At 49.9% G+C, this 21301-nt stretch overlaps 1 protein-coding gene across 1 annotated transcript; it reads right to left on the bottom strand.

Annotated features, from left to right (window-relative positions):
- Positions 1-865: 865 nt before the first annotated feature.
- On the bottom strand, positions 866-20817 carry Inka2 (inka box actin regulator 2). Its single transcript, XM_028889937.2, has 2 exons — positions 20620-20817; positions 866-10131 (listed from the first exon to the last, which is right to left on the bottom strand). The coding sequence occupies exons 1-2, from the start codon at positions 20674-20676 to the stop codon at positions 9289-9291; spliced, it is 900 nt and encodes a 299-aa protein (XP_028745770.1). The 5' UTR covers positions 20677-20817; the 3' UTR covers positions 866-9288.
- Between the last annotated feature and the right edge of the window lie 484 nt (positions 20818-21301).

The raw sequence follows: 21301 nt of genomic DNA, 5'->3' as shown, positions 1-21301 counted from the left end.
AGGTATAATAGCTTTAGTTGTGTGAAAAACACTCATTTAAAGGAAGCTTGATGCTACAACTGGTAGTTTTTCTTTTCCCTCAACTAGACCACAAGCAACTTTAATGACTTGATGCCTCCACTAGTTTTAGAATTAACAGTAAATACTAGTATATCATCTTACCCTCCACCAGGGGGAGCGTCAGTATCAGATGATGCTTCTTTCTACCAGCATATCAAAAGTATTCTGTACATCCCTTTCCTTACAAAGAGGCATGGAAGCGCTCCCTCATTTACAACTTAATCAGGCAGGAAAGATACACAAAATGTGTGGGAGGTATGAATACCATTAACTTAATGAACTGTGGCCACTTAAGTATTTTTCTTAATGTTTGAAGAAACAGTGGCTGTTGGCATGTAACTGCTGTCCCATCACAGCCCGGAACTCATTTTGGTCTGGCATCTTCATCTGATGTCATCAGAAGCCACGTTTTACTCCTCAGTAAGACAATTCACTTCTTTGACGGTGTAATGTACTTGGAAAAATTGATATGTAGAGCAAAATGCTGCTATTTTGCTATCCATTGAAACAAGTAGTTTGGAGTCATTTTTCTCATACAAATAGTAATAAAATGTTCTGCATCTATGAGTCTTGCCACTTTAAAATAGCTTCCCTGTGTACCCTCACAGGTCAACAGTTATTTATTTGTCAGTCATATGTCTGAGTTTTGGTCTAGGAACTATGGGGCAGAAAGAGAATTAATGAGTATTATGTTTTTCTTCCTGACCAGTATTCACAGGATATTAGAAAACAAAATGTGCTCTTATAAATTATATGTTGAAACCAGCATAATGAAGAAATCGTCTCATAATTGGAGGAGAAAAAATAATTTTCAAAATATACTTTTATTTGAGTCTTGTGCTTATTTAAGGTGCTAAATATGTAGTAACGTAGACCACTGAATCCACCCCAAACATCAAAGGACACATTGGTCTGCATGTTCTTCTAGGATCTGGGAAGAGCCTGTCTTGTGGGAAGCAAATGAATGTGAGCATTGAGAAGTCTGACTACCCAGCTATTAGTTGCTCAGAACATAAACATATCTATTCTTGCAAATACAGTACAGCTATTAGGTTCATCTTGGGTTTCTCTTCCTGCAGTTTCATCTTGGATTCATTGACTGTGCAGTCCTCTTAACTCTATCATGTTTAAATGTTCCTTTAAGAACAGCTAGAGATTTGGAACTGGATGCCTAGTTCTTTCTTGGAAAGGCAACATGGATTCTGTTTTCCAGGCATTAACAGCCTTCGAAAGAAACTTGAGAGTTGCAAATGCTTTGGGCTTGTTAAGAAGCAGACAACTATAGTTCTAGGCCCAACTGCTAATTGCTTATGCAAGAGATTGGCTGTTTCCATAAAGGAAAAACTTTAATAAAGCTTCCCATTTTAAACAGTTGTGTGTCTCTTGCTTTGAACTGTTGTTTTCAGTGATTTTCTTTAGTCTTGCCCATGTTCAAATTTTTAACACTAAACTTGGAGGGCCTACAAAGCAGAAAAATGCATGATCTTCATGGAAATATCAACAATTACTGTTATTTGTGCTCTACACCAGTACTGCTCTGAATGCATGGAATACAACAATGAATCAAACATATCCAAATATCATCCCTTGTAGACTTTCAATCTTTAGAAAATGGCAAAATATTGTGATGGGGAGATAAGTGAGTACGTAGGTACCCCAAGTGTTTTCTGTGTAAACAAAAGGACTTGAGTTTGGATCCTTATCACTCACACACCCATGTAAAACGCAGGGCCTAGTGATTCCTGTAATCCCAGCATTGGCAAGTGAACAGAGATGGTCCCAGGAACTGACTGGCCATCAAGTCTAGCCAAACAATGAGCTGCAGGTTCAGTGAAAGACCCCATCTTAAAACAAAGTGGCAAGTGATAAAGGGAGACACTCAGCATTGACCTCTGGCCTTCACAAACATATGCAAGGACACGTGCACTGGCACATGGGCACACGCACTGCACATACCACACATGTGGATAGATAAAGCTGTTGAAACCCCTTGTGTTTATTATGGATGCTGTAAAAAAAAAAAAAAGTATATGGTACAGCGGGCAACAGGAATAAGTGGGTGGAAGATTTATGTGTCCCTGTGTTGATTATGTGAGGAAACACTGAAAATGTGAGAGCCCATGCCAACTGCCTGGGAGGAAGTAGGGTCTTCACACGGGGAAAGGATAAGGGTAAGGGCCTTACTCTAGCATAGGCTGGGCATGTTGGAAGACTAATGAAGACGTCAGGATGGCTGGTGGAGAATAAACAAGAGGAAGACTAGTGTAGATAGTAGAATTGGCTGAGTTGAATATGGAGGGGGGAAATCAGTATTAGTCTGGGAAGGATTTTAACAAAAGGCACAACATAGAATCAGTAGTGTGTCATCAAGAACACTGTTGGAGGCTGGAGAGATGGTTCAGCAGTTAAGAGCACTTGTTGCACTTGAAGAGGTCCCGGAACCCAAATGGCCGCTCACAACCATTAAACTCTAGTTCTAGGGTACCCGACTCCTTATCTGGTTCCATGGGCACTGCATAAATGTGGTGAACATATATACATGCAGACAAAACACCTATACAAATTACATTTATCAGTTCTTTATGAACCACCAGTTCCTGATGCTTTGGCTCACAAGGATGTTAGAAAGGATTAAGAAGGAAAAGCTTTTGCTTTTATTTCTGTGTTATCTGACATGGCTTATTCCCCTCATGTTTAGCATAGGCCAACACCTTGGACATTCGGTAACTACTAGCTCTCCCATACCTTATGAGGTTTCCCTCTGTCTTCACACCATAGATAGGCAGCAGCCCCTCTGGCTGTCTACAGTTGTGCTGTATCCTAGTTTTTAGTTCTGTCATGTCGGGCCCAGCTTCCTCATTGGCATCCCATTGACAGGTCTTTTTCCATGTGGGTGAGGAATCCACAGGCCACAGTTACTAATGTAGCTCCTGGTCCAACTTGCCTAAGCATGACGGGGCTCTTCCTCTCCAGCTGGATGGGCTGTAGTTTGAAGGAAAGTCTGGGATAAGGAAGTGTGAGGCATTCAGCCTTCCCAGTTGGCAAAATAGGGCTTGGAACAGTGGAGCCTGCCCATCCTTTGTGAACTGTAAAGCAAGAAGCTTGGAGACACTATTTGATCCCTATACTCCCAGAAGGGTCCTGAAGCCTACGCCAGAAGCTTTGTGGAGTTCTTTGGACCCCTGGAATCGCTGGTGCAAAACTTAGCCATTTTCTGTCATCTGAGTTTCCTTGGAACCTCAGAGGGTCTGAACAGTCACTTCACTCACTTTGGCCTAAGGCTCTGGGATGGTGGTCTTTAGACTACTGGCAGGTGTGAATTGAACACAGACATGTCTGAGATGCCCAGGGAGCTGATGGTATACAGGGGTTCAGTTGTGTTTGCCTCATTTGGAAGAAACTTCATTACTTTCTTTTTTAAGTGCTTGATTCAGGGCTAGGGAGGAGGTGGCTCAGTGGTAGAGTGTGGATCTAGCATAAGCAAGGTCTGGGAGTCCATCCCAGCACCCACCTAGTCCCCCTCCCCCCACCACCACACACACACACACACACACACACCACCTTGCTAAGTTTGTGATGTCCAGCCCTCTCCCACAACTTGCACACAAGTGCCTGTGCACCTTCTGGGCCTGGTGGGGAGACAATGCCTGGAGTGTGGCCAGAAGTGGAACTGGAGGTGAAGGCAGGCGCTCACCACCCAACTCTCAATTTCCTTCCCTGTTACCCTGCCCACCCCTCCCCTCCCTTAATAGTCACAATAAGGGGAGGAGGATCTAGCAGACTTGGTGTCCCTGTTCAAGCGTAGCAATTTAGGAAAACATCCTGGGGTAGGAAGGTAAAAAAGGACATCCATGGGTGTGACCCAGGTCAGGAAGGCTGGAGGAAAGAGGCCAGGCAAGAAAAGGAGAAAATTGGGGGGGGGGGGGGGGGCTGGGACAAAGGTGATTTCTTCAGTGGCTCTTGAGAGAGAAGTGGCTGCGATCATCTGAAAGGCCTGAGCAGCCCAGTGACAGCATGACAACGGATAGGTGAGAGAAGGGAGGTGAGACCCCACACCAGCTGGAATTAAAATAGAATTGGCTTGGGAAGCCAAGCAGTGAACCAGGGTCGGGACTGCACAAGAGCTAGAGGGAGGCTGTCTACTGAAGTTCCCTGCTCGGACGGGAGCTGGTCACGACTCCCCTCTTTCCTGGGAGATGGACTTTGAAGCTGTGAGAAACAGAGTAGGAGAGGGTCAGCCAAGAAAAGCTTGGCCACTGGCTGTCTAAAACAGCCCCTAATGGTGCACTCAGCTCAGGACTCCCTGGGGAGTGGAAACCGCACAGCAGCCCCGAGCTCAGTACTGGAAGCAGAAATACTGAGTAGTCACTACCTTGGTGGTGCTCAGAGATCTGGAGGAGAAGGAAAGCATGCACAGAAGGAGCTTGTCAAGCTAAGTCCTGGGGTTTAGGCCAAGACAGCCAAGGCCTATGGGAGGGTTCAAGGCAGTCTGAGCAGGAACTGTACTCGGGACGGCACAGGCAGACCCAAGCTTGGAGCACTGAAGGCAACCCATCTCCTTCATAGGTAAAGTGGGTGAGAAGTTCTGAAACAAGGCCTAGCAAGCCAGTTGGGGGTCTACTTGAGCAAGGGTGGGCCACTTGACATTTGGGACACACAGGAAGCGATGATGTCACAAACTGCTCCTAGACCCCATTAGCATCCTTACAAACCCTGGATCATATACTTAGATAAGGACAGCTTCCCCCTTGGAACCAGCACCTACATACAGCTTCCGAATGGATGCCCAAACCACCCTGCCTGGCCAGAAGGCCAGAGAGGGAAGGTACAATGTTGGGGAGAGTTCAAAATAAGCAGAGGCTCAGAACGCTGTTTCCTACTGTCCCTGGGCAGGGTAGAGTCCAGTCAGGGATCCTGCTTGAGGAGATGCAGAGGAAAGAAGAACTTAGTAATTGTCAAGGTCTCCTGTGAGAGATGTGCCCCCAGCTATGGGCACACCGACTTGTGGCCTCTGAGCAGCACAGAGGTGCTTTAGGGGACTGGGGGTGGTGAGGGAGAGAGGACTCCGGTGGGGGACTGGAATGTAAGAATGGGGGCTCTTGCAGGGACAAAGATGACTCCCTGGCTTGCATGGGTGTGCATTGGGCTTGGAGGAGGTAGATGGAAGGGATATGCTGGGACTGATGGAAGGGGTCACGGGAAGGACAAGGAGTAGTAGGTCTTGTCAAATTCAGGCTTCATGGGGGAAACGGTGAATCTTAGGGATGGCCCCCAGGGTGTCTAGAGAAAAGGAATGATGTGACCTGGAAGGGAACTCTGGCCACCAAGGACAAACAGCTGTCCAGCAGAATTTGGCTCATTCAACTTTATCCCTGGCCTGAAATTGAGGCCCCAGGTTGTCAGAGAGGGAGAATTTGGTACATAAGACATTGAGTATGTCCCTAGGGCAGGTTCTTAGGCAATGGGGGCCTCAAGCACCTTCCTAGTCTGGCCCAGGGTGCTATCCTTCCCTACTTGACAAAAAGGATGAATGTAACATTTGGCAAAGCAGCCCAGGTGAGCAACATCTCTACAGTGGACAAAACACATTTACACACCTCTGATCCTTGCCACAGTCCCTCGATAAAATGATAGTCATGGTGTACTTTTTAGCAGAACACCAGGGCTCAGAGAAAGCACTGTTTATTTTCAGTATTGTCCCTTGGGGTCTGTGATTAAGCTGGGGATGGGTAGCTAGTGCCGTTTCTGTAGAAGCTGTGTGTTAGGAACAGTGTACTCCACCCCAGTACTTTGGGCTTTACACCTGACAGTGGCCCCACATCATCCCTGCTTCACGTGAGAGCAGAGGAGCCTCCAACAGGTCAGGCAACATGCGCAGGCCCACACAATGACAGGCCTGGGTCTAGATTCCTGTCTATTTGACTCCAAATCAGGAATTTATAGAAATGCCTGGTGCTGGCAGAATCACCTAACTGCCCTGGTTGGAGAGATCACCTGAAATGAATAGACACTTCTCCAGGGAAGCTTCGGTACTCTTGATTTTATCCTGCTGAGAATGTTGGGGTGACTTGAGAAAAACAGGACTCTCTCCTATGGAGCCTCTGGGGAACAGGTGAGGATAGTTGGCAGAGCTGAGTCAAATGTCTGTTCCTCAAGATCAGTTTGGGTTAGAGATCACCCTGAGGGTAGGCTGCAGAGGAGCCTGGAGGAGAGAAGAAAGAGAGGTTCTAGTTCTGCAGGCCTATAAAGAGGAAACAGAGATCTGGCAGGTTCTACCAACCATGCCCAGTAGCGAAGGGATCTTCCAGTGGATGCTGTGGTTGGAGAATATCTACAGACTGACCACAGAGAGGCAGGTGGAGCCCTGAGAAGATGCCTAGGCCAATCAGAGGGCATCAGTACCTGCCAAGGAATTAGGCCAGGTGTGGGGCAGGCCTCCGTGCCAAGAAGGGTATTAAATGAGCTTCCAGCTCATTTGCATGTCCTAATTAACCATAAAATGAGCCCAAGAGGCAGAATTAAGCTGTCAGTATCTCTGCCTACTGTTTCCCTATCTCCTCCACAGACACATTGCCCTGCACTCTGCATCACTAAGACCCGAGACATTACTCGTCACCTCTTCACTCCACTTCAGTCTCCATCACTATCTCAGCAGGAGCCAAGGATGTGGGCAGAAAGTAAAATTACATGAAGTTGAGTTCCCATAGTCTTTCATCAGCAAAGCATGCCATAGTCGGTGGTACAGTATATCAGCCCTTTTGAAGCCCAGGCAAAATTCCTCCAATATTCCTCCAGTAGATAGTCCTCAAATAGCTAATGAGCATACCACTTGTCAATCATGAAGAAATGTGAATAATCACAAAGGACAAATGTTGTTATTCATGATCTGGCTTGATATGGACAGTTTGCCAGGTAACAGGAACACAAGATTGGAAGTCAGTTACAAACCATTTCAATCCCAGCTTTGTATTGTGTGACCTTGAAGGAGTTAACTTCTCTGAGCCTCTATTCAGGTAAAATGAGCAACCATTTCCTGGGCGTAGCAAAAAGGAAATAAGAGAAATAAAGGCAAAGGTGCCCGGCACCTGTGGATTATCCTGGAAGCCAAAATTACTCCCTAATTGTTTTGTTTTGGGCCTTTGACTCTTTTCTGGCCAGGTGATGATTAACTCTGTTTCTTTGTGTACGTTGGTAGCTTGGAGGTCAGCAGCCGGTTCCTCTCTCATCGCTGAATTCTCCTCTTTCATCATCTTCCATCACAATGCCCGGGCAGGAGAGGAGTCTGTCGTGTTAGCTGATTTAAACAATGTTAACTACCCCTAGTCCACAAAACAAATGAGTTGCACATGGATGGTGAAGAAGTGGCTTGGCTTCCTATACGATCATAGTTCATGCCCTCTTAAATAATTTCAGGAGTGTTCCACCCTTCAGGAATCAGGGTGTAAGTTTTTCACATGTTCCTCTTCTACACACATTGCTGCAGCCACCAAAGGCAGCCACAGTCAAAGAAATTCAGGGGAGGCAGGATGGACAAGGACCCGCTTGGCCAGAAAGAGTGAGCCCAGCTGACAGACTCCAGGCCAAGGTAGATAGGCCTGGTGCCCAGGGATCCAAACTGGGAGCTGCTTTCTTTTGCAAGCAGCCTGATCTGGGCAGCTGGCATGCCATGACTCTTTGACCCATTGATTTATCGGGAAAATGATTCCAGGTCATTCTAGGTCTCAAAGAGATGGGCACACTGCCTGGCAAAAAAAAAAAAAAAAAAGAAAAGAAAACCCTTTCCCCACTTAAAAAAGTAACCATCTATCATTTGTCTGCGTGGGAACTTTCAGGTGACCCTCCCCACAGCTGCTGTTACCTCCCCCCTTCCCCCACTCGGTCCCCTGGGGGTCCAGGCTGCAGGCAGAAGAGCTTCTCTTGTTAGTTTTCTTCTCCAATTTGCTCTTAATGCTCTGGGGGGAGCAGGCGGCTCGCCTCTAATTGCAGTTGTCACACCCCATCAAGCTGAGCTGGGTCTGCGGGAGGGGGTGAGGGAGGAGCTAAGCCGCCCTCCGGGGTGGCTGGGCTCGAACAGGGACCTACTTTGTTCTCTTCTGGCCAAGGAGGGAGGGCCAAGATGGCCCCTCCATGGACCCAGGCGGCCCTGGACTTGCTTGCCGGCTCACTACACTACATGCCTGGCATCAACCTCACTCAGGGGGTCCCCGGTTGACTTCCAGGGTGATGAGGGTAGATGAGGCCGGGACTCGTTCGATTCTCTGGGTGACTACGAGATGCGGACTAGGGATTTTTTTAATGTATGAGGGCTGTTTCTGGGCTCACCCCAAGCATCTGCCGCCCTGCAGGAGCATTAAGGCGGGCAACAGGAGTCAGGCTGGGGACCCGCTGCTCAGCCAGGCAGTATGTGACTCCAGGGTCCAGCAATAACCCTGAGGTTGCCCTCACCTGTTTTGCCCCCTACCAGCCGTGTGTTCTTGGACACCTTGGAGACTGCTGCTCCATCTGGAAAGCGGGCATGTCTACTTGGATTCATGAGACGGCACCTGCGTGAAGGCACATTGCTCCTCCTCTGCACTTTGGAGATGCAAGAGCATCTCAGGCTTCCTCACCACACACACACACACACACACACACACACACACACACACACACACCTGCTTGTTCCAGTCCTAGCACCCAGCACCCAGCTATGGGCTGAAATCTTGGTACTAGGAAGGGCTGTGTGTAGGGAATTCACTCTCTGGTGCTCCATCCTGAGAGACCAGCCCTTAAAAGAAATGTCAGGGAAGCAGACCATTAAAATGGTTGGGGACCCCTGAGACAGGCCTTTATTGGGAATTCCTCAGGGAAACCAGAGGGCTCGGTGTCCCTTTCCATATAGAATGTTCAGCTGAGGTCTTGGGAAGGCAATAGAGGAATGCAGGCTGGGTCTGGGCTCCTCCCCTGCCTCTCTCCCAACTACCCTCACATTCATCCTCAAAAGAACACACACACACACACACACACACACACACACACACACACACACACACTCTTTCCAGGGACTCTTACCTCAGCCTGCCCTATAACAGTCTCTCCCCACTGTTCTAGTGAGACCTAAGAACTCTGCTTTCCTTTCTTTCTGAGGATGGGAACTTGCATCTGGCCTGAAGACCACGCCATCTGCCCTCCCTCTCCCCCCAGGGCCCAGAGAGGCCGCCTTTTAGGTTCAGCCAGTGTCTCTCAAATTCAGACCCAGACAGCTGTGTTAATGTCAAAGCCCCCACGGGAGGGTTCTAAGGCCTTGGGGCTGCTGGTGGCGGGGGTGTCAATGTGTCTGGGCTCTCCCGTGCTTGAGAAAGGGAACCGTCCCGAGCCCTTGGAAAGGCTCCTCTTCTTGACTTTTTGCGAGCGTCCGGCTCGTGACTCAGAGACCATGGGCGTCATCCACCCTGGCTTCTCCTTGAGCAGCCGGTCTCGATCAGGCCGCACGCTGCGCAAGAACTTCCTAAAAATGTTTGCTGTTAGGGCAAACTTGCGACCCAGCTCCCGGGACTGGCTTTTTTCTCCTTTGGGCTCCCTGGGTCCCCCGGTCTCACTCTTCTCCCCACCCTTCTCCAGTTCTGGTAAGTCTAGCCAGTTGCCCACCAGGTCTGCAAAGACATTGTCCCCTAACACCAGAGGCTGCCGATTTCTGCCCCGTGACATCAACGTTGAGGTCCAGTCATCTGGTTCCACCCACTCCAGCCCCTGTTGGGTACAGTTTTGGTCCTCCGGCAGCTGCATGTTGGGAAGGGGAGCAAGATCCTTCCCACAGACACCCCTATGGCATGGAAACTTGGGGCTGCTGTCAAAGGAAGTCTGGCTGGAGGAAGGAGAGGCCACAGGCCTGGCAGGACCTCCACTACCCTGCCAGCGAGGACACTCGGGCTGTTTCTGTGAGCTCTCGGAGCAGCTGAAGGCCGGCGTGCCTCCAGAAATCTCCAGCTGTTCCAACGCTGTCTGCACCTGTAGGAGCTTCAGCTCTTGCAGCGCGCCCATCATGCAGTTCATCTGATCCTGTAAGCCATCCCCCACCTCTTTCATGGACATCTGCAAGGAGAGAAAACGCGGGGCCAGTGAGCGCTAGGCCTACAGGGAGGGTTACCCCTCAGCCTTGAACCTCAACCTGTAACCTCGGGAACACACACTTCCAGGGTCATGCAAGCCTGCCATTAGGACCTCACCTCTGCAGTCTGCTACAGGGCAGACCTGTGTCCTGAGAGGAGGAAACAAAACACTGCTGTGGCTGGATAAGAGAAAGAACATTAATGGCGGTGGACTAAGCAAGACAGGCACTGTCCTAAAAGCTGTTCAGATGCTCCCCTGCTTGCTAAATCCACAGTACACTGAAATTATGGTTAAGTGAAAAATGCATTCAATACACCTAAGCCATCAAACATCACAGCTTGGTCCACCTGCTCTTTGAGATTGTGACTGCTAATTGCTTCCATCTGACAGATAAGCTAACGAAGGCCCAGAAGTGATTGGACAGCAAAAGGTGGAGCTGAGTTTAGTCTGAGGGTACACAAAGCGGTAGTAGTGGGGCCAGAGAGATGGCTCAGAGGCTAAGGGCACTGGCTGCTCTTCCAGAGGACCCAGGTTCGATTCCCGACACCCGCGTGGCAGCTCACAACCATCTGTAACTCCAGTTCCAGGGGATCTGATGGCTTCCTTGGGCGCTATGCACATGTGATGCATAGACTTACATGCAGGCAAAATACCCATGCACATAAAATAAAAATAAATAATCTTTGAAAGGATGATAATAGCCACTCTTGTCCTGCTTATGTTGTTCCTCCCTGGTGGATAATGGTGGCAATAAATGTTTGAGAATACTCCATAATAGGAATCCCGCTGCAAGCACCAGGTATCTCATCTCATTCAAATTTCATAAACTCCGGGAGATGGCTGTGTCAGGAGGAAAGCCAGAGACCTAAGGCCATGCAGCTCATAAAGCCAGGACTCGAGCTCAGGTCTGTCTGAACGAGCAACTATGGCCTGCAGATGGCTGGGCAAGAGGACCAGACTTGAAGGCTATTCTGTCCTCTCTAGAGCAGTAGAGAGGGGAGGGACTCTAGAGAGAAAGGGTAGTCCTGGGGCTTCTTCTAACTGTTCTTCACATGTGACTAGTCCGGAGAGAGAGGCCAGGGAACTCCTCTGTGCCAGGAGCCCCTGGCCAACCTTGCCGACCCCCCTCCCCAAGCACCTGTTCCCTCATGCTTGGATCTAGCATTCATTCCTGCCTTCTCAGGCTGGCTGGCTCTGTCCTAGCCATGCCAGAAGCAGGCATTCTGGGGCCAGCTCCCCTAGCCCCATGTCCTAGGTACCATCTGGAAGGGGCCGAGGGCCCTACTTGGAGGCTGGGGAGGAGAGGCCACCCCTGATAACATTCACAACGTTCCTAGCCCCTGTGCCCAAGCTGCCTTGGGCCTGCCAGCTCCCTCCCCACGTCGTGATCAAGTTACTCACAGTGAGCCTCTGTGCAGGAACCATCTGTTTTTAAGCCCCCCAGAGACCCACGGGATCATCTTACCTCCCGGGCTTGTCTTAATGCCCAGAGCTAAGCCCAAGGGGTGGGGGTGGGGGACTAAACTAGTAGGGGACACGGAAGGCCCTGCAGCGTGGGCTGTCAGCTAGCCCTCTATGGCTTCTGGGTCAAATCTCCTGCCAACCCTGGTCTGGTGGGGAGAGAGCTGCCCAAGCTCCCTTGAGCCAGCAACAATAAAGGTCAGTGGAGGACTGTCAGCCCCCGAGGGCCAGGAGGCCTTTGCTGGGCTGCCGAGATTGCCCTTGCTTTGTGCACTCTCCTGAGACAGGGCAAGAAGTGGCGCAGCCCAACAGCCCCGGGACCAGCTGGGGCACATATGTGCCATCTGAGTGACAGGAGTGGTGATACGGCGGCAGCAAGAGACACAGACTAGCTGGGCCTGTCATTGGTGGCCCTTGTCCTGACCCCTTTCTTTCAGAGATGCTCAGCTGCTATTGGCATAGCTCTGAATGGAGCTTGATTCTTGGACCCAGCTCAGTCCCTTCCTGACGAATTGCTTTACCCTCCAATTGCCCTACTCACCCTCACTCTCTAATCTGCTCTCCTGTCACTTGGAACCACTATCCAGTCCCTCTGTTCCTGTCTAACATAGTCCCGCACTGGCCTCCAGGCCACCAGACCACTCTTCCAGACGCATGTCTCCACCCCATCACCTCACTCAGTGGCTTTCTATTGTCCAAACCCAATTATTATGAGCTCCAAACTATTATGACCTTTAGTCAAGACCCACGATGGAAATTTTAATTCCAGGAATTCAAATCCATGTCCCACACATGTTCCCACTGTGCTCCTGTTAGGGCCTCCTCTTAGATCCTTGAGGTATGGGTCCCCAAAGTCCTACTTCTGTACAGGGCCCATGTCTTCCATAGTTTAAACCCCCAGTTGCTCATGAAATATTTATTGAGTATCTACTGTTTAAAGGTAGAGACTGAGATCTGCATGTCACTACATAACCCTAGGACCTACCTAATACTTGGCATGACACTCGTAAACCATGGATGGAGATTACTGACTCCCCTCCCCACATCATCTCTCTAGACTGTTTGCTACCTGAAGTCTCTCAGTAGGCAGGAGAAAGAGCCAGGGCCATTTCTCAAGGTTTTGATTTACCAAGCAACAAGGAGTCTAAGCTGGCAGGCTTTCTTCCAGAAGGAAGGTCAGGCCAGAGGTAGTGGGAGGAATGAAATAACCCCATTCAGTCTCTTCCAGTGTGGAAAAACCCATAAGAAATAATGCTGACATTTTGCACAGTTTTCCAGCAAGAATGAATGTGTGTGGGAATGTATAAATTCAGGGTTGTCTATAAGACAGAGGCTCTTTTTTTAAAGAAAACAAGTGCTGAAATTGTATTCATATTGAAAATATTATGTATTGGTTCAGAACTTGGAGGTCTAGGAACAAATGGAACAAGGTTCAAATCCCAGGTCTGCCATGTAGTAGCTGTATTTTAAGTTTTCTATGGGGCATTGTTGTGTTTACTGATTTGTTCTATTTTCTTAGATAGAGTCTTGCTATGCAGCCCATCTTGGCTTCAAACTCCCAATTCTTCTACCTCAGCCTCCCAAGCGTTGACATCATAGGGAGGAACTATCACACCCAGCTCAGTTTCTCCACTGGCCTCAGAGTCACTGGGGTGATCTTGAAAATCCCATCCTCTGGCTTCCAAGTGCTGGGATTATAGGTATGGTCTCCATGCAGTTTTGTGCAGTGCTGGGAATCAAACCCAGCGCTTTGTTGTAGGCAAGCACTCGAGCCACTGAAGTTCATTGTCAGCTCTATATCTCCATTCTTTAAAATAGGAATAATAGTCCTTGCCTCAACAGCCACTGTGCAGATTAGATGGCGTAATGGCTTTATCTACAGGGCGGAAAGAAAGCATCAAGTGCAGGCTGGCTGTTAAGATTTCCGGTGTGCTTTCAAAATAGTTCCTCTTTGGTGAATCTTCAAATGTGCAAATGGCAGGATTCCACGCATCATGGATGGTCTGACCTAGCACACCTCTTTTGCCTAGCTTCTTAGTCTCCAACCCTGCCTTACTCAGGCAGAGAAAGGGAGAAGGGGGAATCCCCAGCTTCCTCCTGACCCCTCACTCTGACTTCCAGGAGCCCAGCCTCCGGCAGAGGACATGCTGATACAAAAGGGACGGCTTAGGAGAGGAGTGAGAATGGAAGGAAGCTATGGGAAGCTGGGAGGGCCAGGGGTGGTGGAAACAGGAGCATCCTCTGGGTCACGACTGTGAGGGGAGCCAAGAGCACAGCCTTTCCCACCAACCCCAAGGGGATGATGTCATCCATGGAGAAAGAGCCAGCAGAGACTGTGCTGTTCTCTTCACTCAGAGCGTGGGACCATCTGGGATCTCAGGGCTTCTCTTGTCTTAGGACCAAAGTGGGAGGGAGGGGAGCAGTGTGGGGTGGGAGCAGAGGAGTGGGGTTAGCTTAGACAGCCAGAAATAAATAACTCTGAGTACCAGTCTTTATGCCCGAGGCCTCTTAGTATCTCATAGCCATTCGTCCTGCAAGAATCAAGCCTTGCACTACTTGTTTTTGGGGTCACCTGGAGACATCCTAAGAAGATATGATTGATTCTCATCTCAGTAGAAATGGACCCAACAGCCACCCCCGACACACATACATACCATCAAACACAAAGTCCTCAAGCATACCCCAATGGAATCTCTTTGAGAAAGGCTTAAAAGGTCTCCTCACCCCCATCTTTGGCCTCATATCACCCCATCCATCACTTACCTTCAGCTTTGCCTAGGATTCAGCTTTTTATCTTATACGTTTTCTGCATATCAAATTTTAGTCTGTCTAGGTGCAATCTACTCTAGTCTTCCTGGTGTGGTCAAGAGTCCCATGCTACAGTTTGGGGACATCGATGGGGTCCTAAGTGATAAACTTGGCACTTGTCGTTAGACAGATTCATCTGTGTTCTTTAGGTTGTGAATTTGTGCAATGTCAACCCTTCTGTGTGAGGTATGTACCCTTTTCTTTGCATTGCTGAGCCCCTCTATTGCTCTGGGTGGCTGGCTAGGCAGGAGGGGGAGAACCCCACTTGATAGATTAGGAAGTTAGGGACCCCCTCACATCGCCTTTTCTAGAGCCACTGTTACTCAAACATTCTTTTCCAGGCCTTTACTGTCTTCACTGTATCTTCATAGGAGTTAAACTCCTATTTAATATTTATTCTAACTGATGTGTTTATAAAGGAATTTGCATGAAAAGTTAGCCCAAGCCATCATCAGGTAGGAGTTGTAAGTATGCATGCACTATGATTCCTGTTCTAAGGCTTTTGGGTGAGAGAACTGGGATCCCAAGGCGCCTCCCACCCCTTATCTAGGCCAGTGGACCTCCTTGCCATCATGGACTACTTAGCTTCATGGAGTGCTGTGAGAAGCCAGGCCAGACGATAGGAGGTGGAAGAAAGAGTTACCATCAGAAGAGGAGAAGAGTGGGAAACCATGGCCTGAGAGCCTCCAACCCAGTCCTATTCTTTCCCACCAAGGGCTCCTAAGAGGAAAGAGCAACTGCCATTGGGCCGCAGATCCCACCACCTTGAGTCACAGAGCAGGAGGGGGTTCTGAGGTCAGCTGTCTATGGACAGACCCTCCCATCGGCACTGGCCGGGCCCTCCGTGGTGTGGGAGGAGTTAGAAGGAGATGCCAACATCCTCGGCTGCCTTCCCAAGTCCTGCCTTGGGCCCCTGACTGATCCTGCAGCTGGGCCCTCCTTCCATGCGTCTCACGCCCTCTCGGAGCTCAGCCGGGATCCTTTGACACAGGCTCAGCTTTGCCCATGGACTTGGCAGTGTGCCCTGCCTCCCTTCCCCACCCCATTACTCACAAAATCCCCATACAGTTCCTTTCAACCCCTGGGGAAGCCAGAAGGAGGCTCTGGGCCGGAAATGGGAAGAGCCCCACTTCTGCCAAGTGACCCATTCTCCAGCTCAGTGAATAGGGACCTTCTTGACTCTTGGCTAGAACTTTCAACAGGAAGGTAACACGGAAACTCTGCCAAGAGCTGCGGGAGGGAGGGGGGTAAAGAGAGGAGGAAGTGAAGGGTGAGAAATGATGAGCCTACTTTCCCAAGTGAACCATCTCCTAGGGTCACGTGGTCAGGCAAGAGACAGATGGGGAGAGAGGCCTAATACCGCCTGCTCTGGAAGGCTGGCCTCTCAGCCTTAGCCAGCTCTCTTCTCTCTCTCTCTCTCTCCTGCAATCGCCTAAGGAACCTGAAGAAGTTCCCTGCTCTTCTTCCTAGTTCAGATCACCATATACTCTCTTATCTGGCCTCTTCTAATTCATGTTCCATGAACAAAAGAAAATGTCAGTCTTTAGCATGACACTCAAGGCCTCCATTTCAGTTTGTCACCCACTATTTCCCTGCATATAGTCTATGTTCCAGTCTATGGTCTTCAAACATCCACATGACCACATCACCTGTGTTACCTGCCTGCGTTTCATTAGGTGCCCAGAATGCTGTTTACTCCTGTGCATGTCCCTATTGATCCCTCAAGGTCTCACAAAGTGTGCTGTCCCTCCACAACAGGACATTTGCACCTCATGTTGCTTCTCCTTTCTCAGAGCGCTGAACTCATGCCCCTTACAGAACATACCATCCCCATCTATGCATATCTTTGTACATCCCATTGAGCAGGTAGGAACAGCAGCTCTGTAGTCATCTGTCTAGGTCTGAATCCAGCCCTCACTGCTATCTGCTCTGTGACCTTGGCCAAGGCACCTGACCTCCTCCAGTCTCTATTTTCTTGTTTTAGAAATGAGAATAAAGCTGGGTACAGTAGCTCACACCTGAAATTTCAGTTAGTCTAGATAGTGAGACCCTGTCTTAAAACAGCACACACACACACACACACACACACACAGAGAGAGAGAGAGAGAGAGAGAGAGAGAGAGAGAGAGAGAAAGAGAGAGAGAGGGCAATATTAAAAATACAGTGTATTAGGTTGCTTTAACAGTTAGACAGTGTTATATATTTGTTATGTCAACTTTTTTTTTCCCGGTACTGAAGATTAAACACAGAATCTCACACATGCTAGGCAAGTGTGACTCAAGTACTGAGTTACAACACCAGCCCTGGCATTTTAACATCAATATCAATATACGTTTTCTTTTCTATTAAACTATAACTATACCTTCCTGGAAGACAAAACTTGGGTCTATTTTTATTTGTATCCACAGTACTGGTGTCTGGTTGGTGCTTTAAACCAGTATGAACTTACCAAACTTTTCTGACCCTTGTGATGAGGCCAGCATCCAGTTTATCAAAGACTGGGTCTGGTGGCCTATACTTTGGTCTTGTCTTTGGAAGGCTAGGAGCAGAAGACTCTCAAGATCAAGGCCAGATTGTACTTCTGTGGCCATTTAATCTTCACAGTAGCTATATGCAGTAGATATTTCTAACAACCCATTCTAAAGATGGGGAAAGCAACTAACATGCCAGAGTCAGGCCCAGGTTTGGGTTCAAGCTCACCTGACCCCAATCATGTGTTCCAACTGACCCCAGACTAACTGACCCAGAAGCTCTCTGGGCTTTTCACACAGAGAATGAGATGTTTCTGTAGACGCTTTTCTTTGTTCTACAGAAATTTGCTGTTTTGCTCAATACTTGAAAGTTCCAATCATAACTTTCCCACACCCTTCTCCTTCTTTGTCTTTAGGCCCCATTCCTTAGTCATATGCTAAGACATCCAGAACTTGTAGCCACTGGTGACTAAAGAATTGCCTTCTGGGAATACAAGTTCCCTGAAAGGACTTTCCCCAGCCTGAGAAAGCAAAGTCCGTTGGTTTCTTCCCCAGAGTTCAACTAGGACCGGCATATTATAATGTCCTCCTAGAACACCCTCCTCCTCCAGAAAGTCTCCCCAGCTTGGCTGAACTTGAGGAGCTCTGATCATTCAAAGTGTATGCATCGGGTTTGTTCAGAATTGATCTGAACTCACAAGAAGTGGTCTGTGAGCATTCTATGTCTTCTCCCCCTGTGTGTCTGTGTCTATACATTTGTTGGAACCCCACAAGGGAGCTGTGTGTCAGGCACAGCTGGTCCCAAGGCCTGTGTTCAGGCAGGCCCCGCTTTGGCGGCTGGAGGGAAAGGGGAGTGCTGGATGTTGTAGCCCCCCTCCCATTAGGAAGTGTGTCAGCTGCTGCTGCTGCTGCTACTTTTTCAGCCTGTTTCATTCCTGAAACTCGACCCTCCTCCCCTCCCAGGCAGGGAGAAAGGGCCAGTACTCTAGCTATCAGCTTAATTGCGCCAGGGTCTCTCTGAACGCTCAGCCTCCTGCATTTTTACAATGCAAGGTTTTTTTTTCCCCCTCAGGAAATTTGAAGCTTTCACTATGTTGTATTTCAGGAACAACTTTTCTTGGCTGAATTCAGTGCCAAGGAAGGGACTGGATAAAAGTGGGGAACACAGAACACTCTGGACGAAGACAATTATACAACCTGTTCAGGTTGCCTTCTGCAACAGGCTTATCCCACAGTATCTAACAGGATGTTCTTGAAGGGAATTTAATGGAATAAGCAAATGTAGATCTTAATCAGAATTACATGAGGCATTCCTGGACAAGACCCTAGAAACATACAGTCCTTTTGGATGGCACAGGAGATCCTGCCCCGAGTGAACCAACCTCAGGGCCCAAGCCCTCCACTCACAGCATGAAGTGTCTGTATGTAATGCTTTCCTCCTCTGCAGACCTAGGGTATAAAGAAGCCCAAAGTTCCCTACCCTGCCACAGCCCTGGAATTCAGTCCCTACCATCCCTGGGGGAAGGTGGGCCCAGGCTAACAGCACTCTACTTTCCTCCTTGCTCCAATTGCTCAGTCCTGAGGCACAGAGATCTGGCCTTGCCACTTAGACACTGGGGCGAGGTATCTGCGAGGGGAAGAGGCTTCAATGGCTCTGCCCATCACTTGCTGGGATTTCCCTTCAGTATGCTGGCACTGGGGAGCGGGCAGGGTACCATGGGGGTGAAGAACTCCCCCAGCTGAGTGTCATTCTGGGCCCTGGGCCAGGCAGTTCACTTCCTCTCCAAGACAGTCAAAGGCTGGAGATGCTCAGACAAAAGGCCATGTGAAAGCTGATGGGGAGCAGGGTGACTTTAGCCTTTCTCTTTCTTCCTCCCAGGGGCTCAAGGCCTTGGTGGAGGGTTTGCAGATCAAAACCTGGGAGCTCAGCTCAGTGCAGATTTCTTTCTTTTTTCCTTCCTTCCTTCCTTCTTTCTTTTTTATTCTCTTGACAGCCACAGACTGTCTTCCTCCCCTCACCACCTCCCACCTAGAGTGATGTAAAAAATGCAAATCAGTAAGATTTAGAAAATTCATTCCCATGCCAGGAACACCCACAAACCCTCTATAGATGCTCATCCTGATGTAGGTGGCATGGTCCCAGGTTCCAGGCACAAAGAGGATCCTATTAGAGTCTTTTCTCAACATTGGCTTTGATCCTCAGCCATGGCCGGTAATGATCTTGGTCTTTCTTTCTGGTGCTGGCCACATGAAGCGAGAACATGAGTATGAGATATTTATGGGCCAGGGGCACCATCCTGAACTAACATGCTCTGCATATGAAAACTGACAAGGTACAGTGCATGGTACAGGTTCAGAAGAGCATCCACAGACACTGGCTCTCACCAAAGAAGTGTTTCTGGGGAGGCAGTAACTTTCACACCTGAGTGTCCTCACGGAAATGGTTCGGGAGGGAGGAAGGACTAAAGGAGTGAACAGTAACCTGAGAAGGCAGACCCATGGACTGGGATGGACAGGACTAGTGCCAGGGCATCTTGGTCAGGGAGCATCAGTAAGGACACCTGCTGCTTCAGCTCCCTTCCTCCACCCTGCTACCACCCACGACTGCCCCTAACACACTGCCAAGCAGGCAGAGTGGAGCCTCTACAGATGGGAGTGGAAAGGCAATCCTGAGATCTTAAGGGCCTGAGCTGGGCACGCTCTGGATCCAGGTCTGCTCTTGCATGCCTGGCGACCTGGCTCCGAAAAGAAGAAGGGAAGGTAGCAAAATGAGACAGAAGAGCCCACAGCCGTGAGAGATAAAACGAAAGAGACATTGAGAGGTTGAGTGAGAGGAAGAGAGAGTCTAGGTGGGAAAGGGAAGGGCAGAGCTGAGAGAAGATGCATATGCCTACCTGTCTGCCTGAATCCTGGTGGCAAGGGAACACTAAAGGTGAGGGTGGGGAGGGGTGCATGAAATCAGAACCAACCTGACTTCCCTAACACAGCCTTAGCAGTCATTTCTCCCTCTTTGGTGATTCACTCCCCCTCCTCAGGGTAGCACACTCACCCTTAGCACCCCGGGGCCCGCACACTCCCAGCACACTCCCCAAGCCCAGACCTGACATCTGGCTGGGCCTCCACAACTCCCGCTCGCGATCTGCCAGGCAGCGCCCCTCCTCCCCCGTCATTACAGCTGCCACCCCCCTCCCTGCTGGCAGACAAGCCCGGGCAGACAGCCGGCCAAGCCTGCCCCCGCAGCCGCGCCAGCTCTGCCAAGCCCAGCAGAGCTGGGGGCCCCGGGCGGTGCCAGCTCCCCACGAGAGCGAGCAGTCCAGCCTGACCTCCTGCCCAGGACAGGGATCTGTCTGTGCGCTGCAGGAGTCCTGCACCCGCGCACCGGCGCCCGCTGCTTGCCTGTCGCTCCTGTGACTCTGGGCACTTGAGCCTTACTCCATATGTGTGCCTGTCCTCTCTGGATGTGCCCCCCGCCCTTTTCTTCTTCGGGTGTTCTGTCACGTTTCAGACTGGCTGGCTGCTCTGACTCCCTGTTACTTGTTCGTGCCTCATCAGAATCTTTGCCAAAGTTTCTTGCCCCTGAGCGACGGCCCTATAGCCTCTATCTACTCTATCTGCCAGTTGTCATCTTCTCTCCGAGCCTCTCTGGTGCACGAAACCCGGGGCCGAGGCCAGGTACCTAAGTCTGGGTGGAGCAGCCCTCCCTGTCCCCCAGCTCCTGCTCCGCTCTTACCAGCTCCTGTTTGAGGCGACGCAGATAGCAGTCCATGTCCCCGCTCTCCTTCCTCATTCGCCCATTTGCCGGGCTCGGGCTCTTGAGAAAGCAGAGTTCTCAGTGCGCTCCTCTCCCCTGACCGCTCAGAGCGGAGCCTCGGCTCCAAGCGTGGGGACTTAGAGCAGCGTCCCCCGCCGCTGCCGCTTGAGGCTCGGGGTGGGGGCGGAGGAAAAGTGAAGCAGCCAATGAGAACTCAGAAGAGGCGTCTTCGGCCAATGAGAAGAGTGGCCCGAGGGGCGCGGGCTGGGCGACCTGACTGGGTCTGTCGCCGGCCTTGCAAGTGGCCAGCAGCAACTATTGGGGGACCCTCAGGTTGGGTTCTGGGCTCTGTGGGGCAGTGGAACCTCAGACTGCCAAGGCCCCCCCAGTGAAGGGTGTGATCTATTACAAAGGAAGAACGCAGAATTAGGGGCAAGGACTCCGCATCAGGCTCAGGCAGAAGGGTCACAGTGTTTAATCTTAACTGAACTCGTCCAGAGAAGAAACAGCTCCTCTCTGCTTCCCGTCTGAAGTCCCTCGGATGCCTTTTCTTTCTAAAGAGGATCCTGGAAGCGCAGTTCCTCTTCATCTCCTCCCGGCTCACTCCTGGCTGGCGGAAGGAAGGGGCTTCCGCTATGTGTCAGCTCATGTAGTGGTCCCC

The sequence above is a fragment of the Peromyscus leucopus genome, chromosome 6 (assembly GCF_004664715.2).
Source record: "Peromyscus leucopus breed LL Stock chromosome 6, UCI_PerLeu_2.1, whole genome shotgun sequence".
NCBI classification, from domain to species: domain Eukaryota; kingdom Metazoa; phylum Chordata; class Mammalia; order Rodentia; family Cricetidae; genus Peromyscus; species Peromyscus leucopus.
This window is presented reverse-complemented; position numbering and strand designations above follow the sequence as displayed.

Coding starts and splice junctions, on each gene's coding strand:
- Inka2 (XM_028889937.2), bottom strand. CDS start 20,676: ATGAGGAAGGAGAGCGGGGACATGGACTGCTATCTGCGTCGCCTCAAA. Junction 10,132..20,619: donor GTCGCCTCAAACAGGAGCTG/GTAAGAGCGGAG, acceptor CTCTCCTTGCAG/ATGTCCATGAAAGAGGTGGG.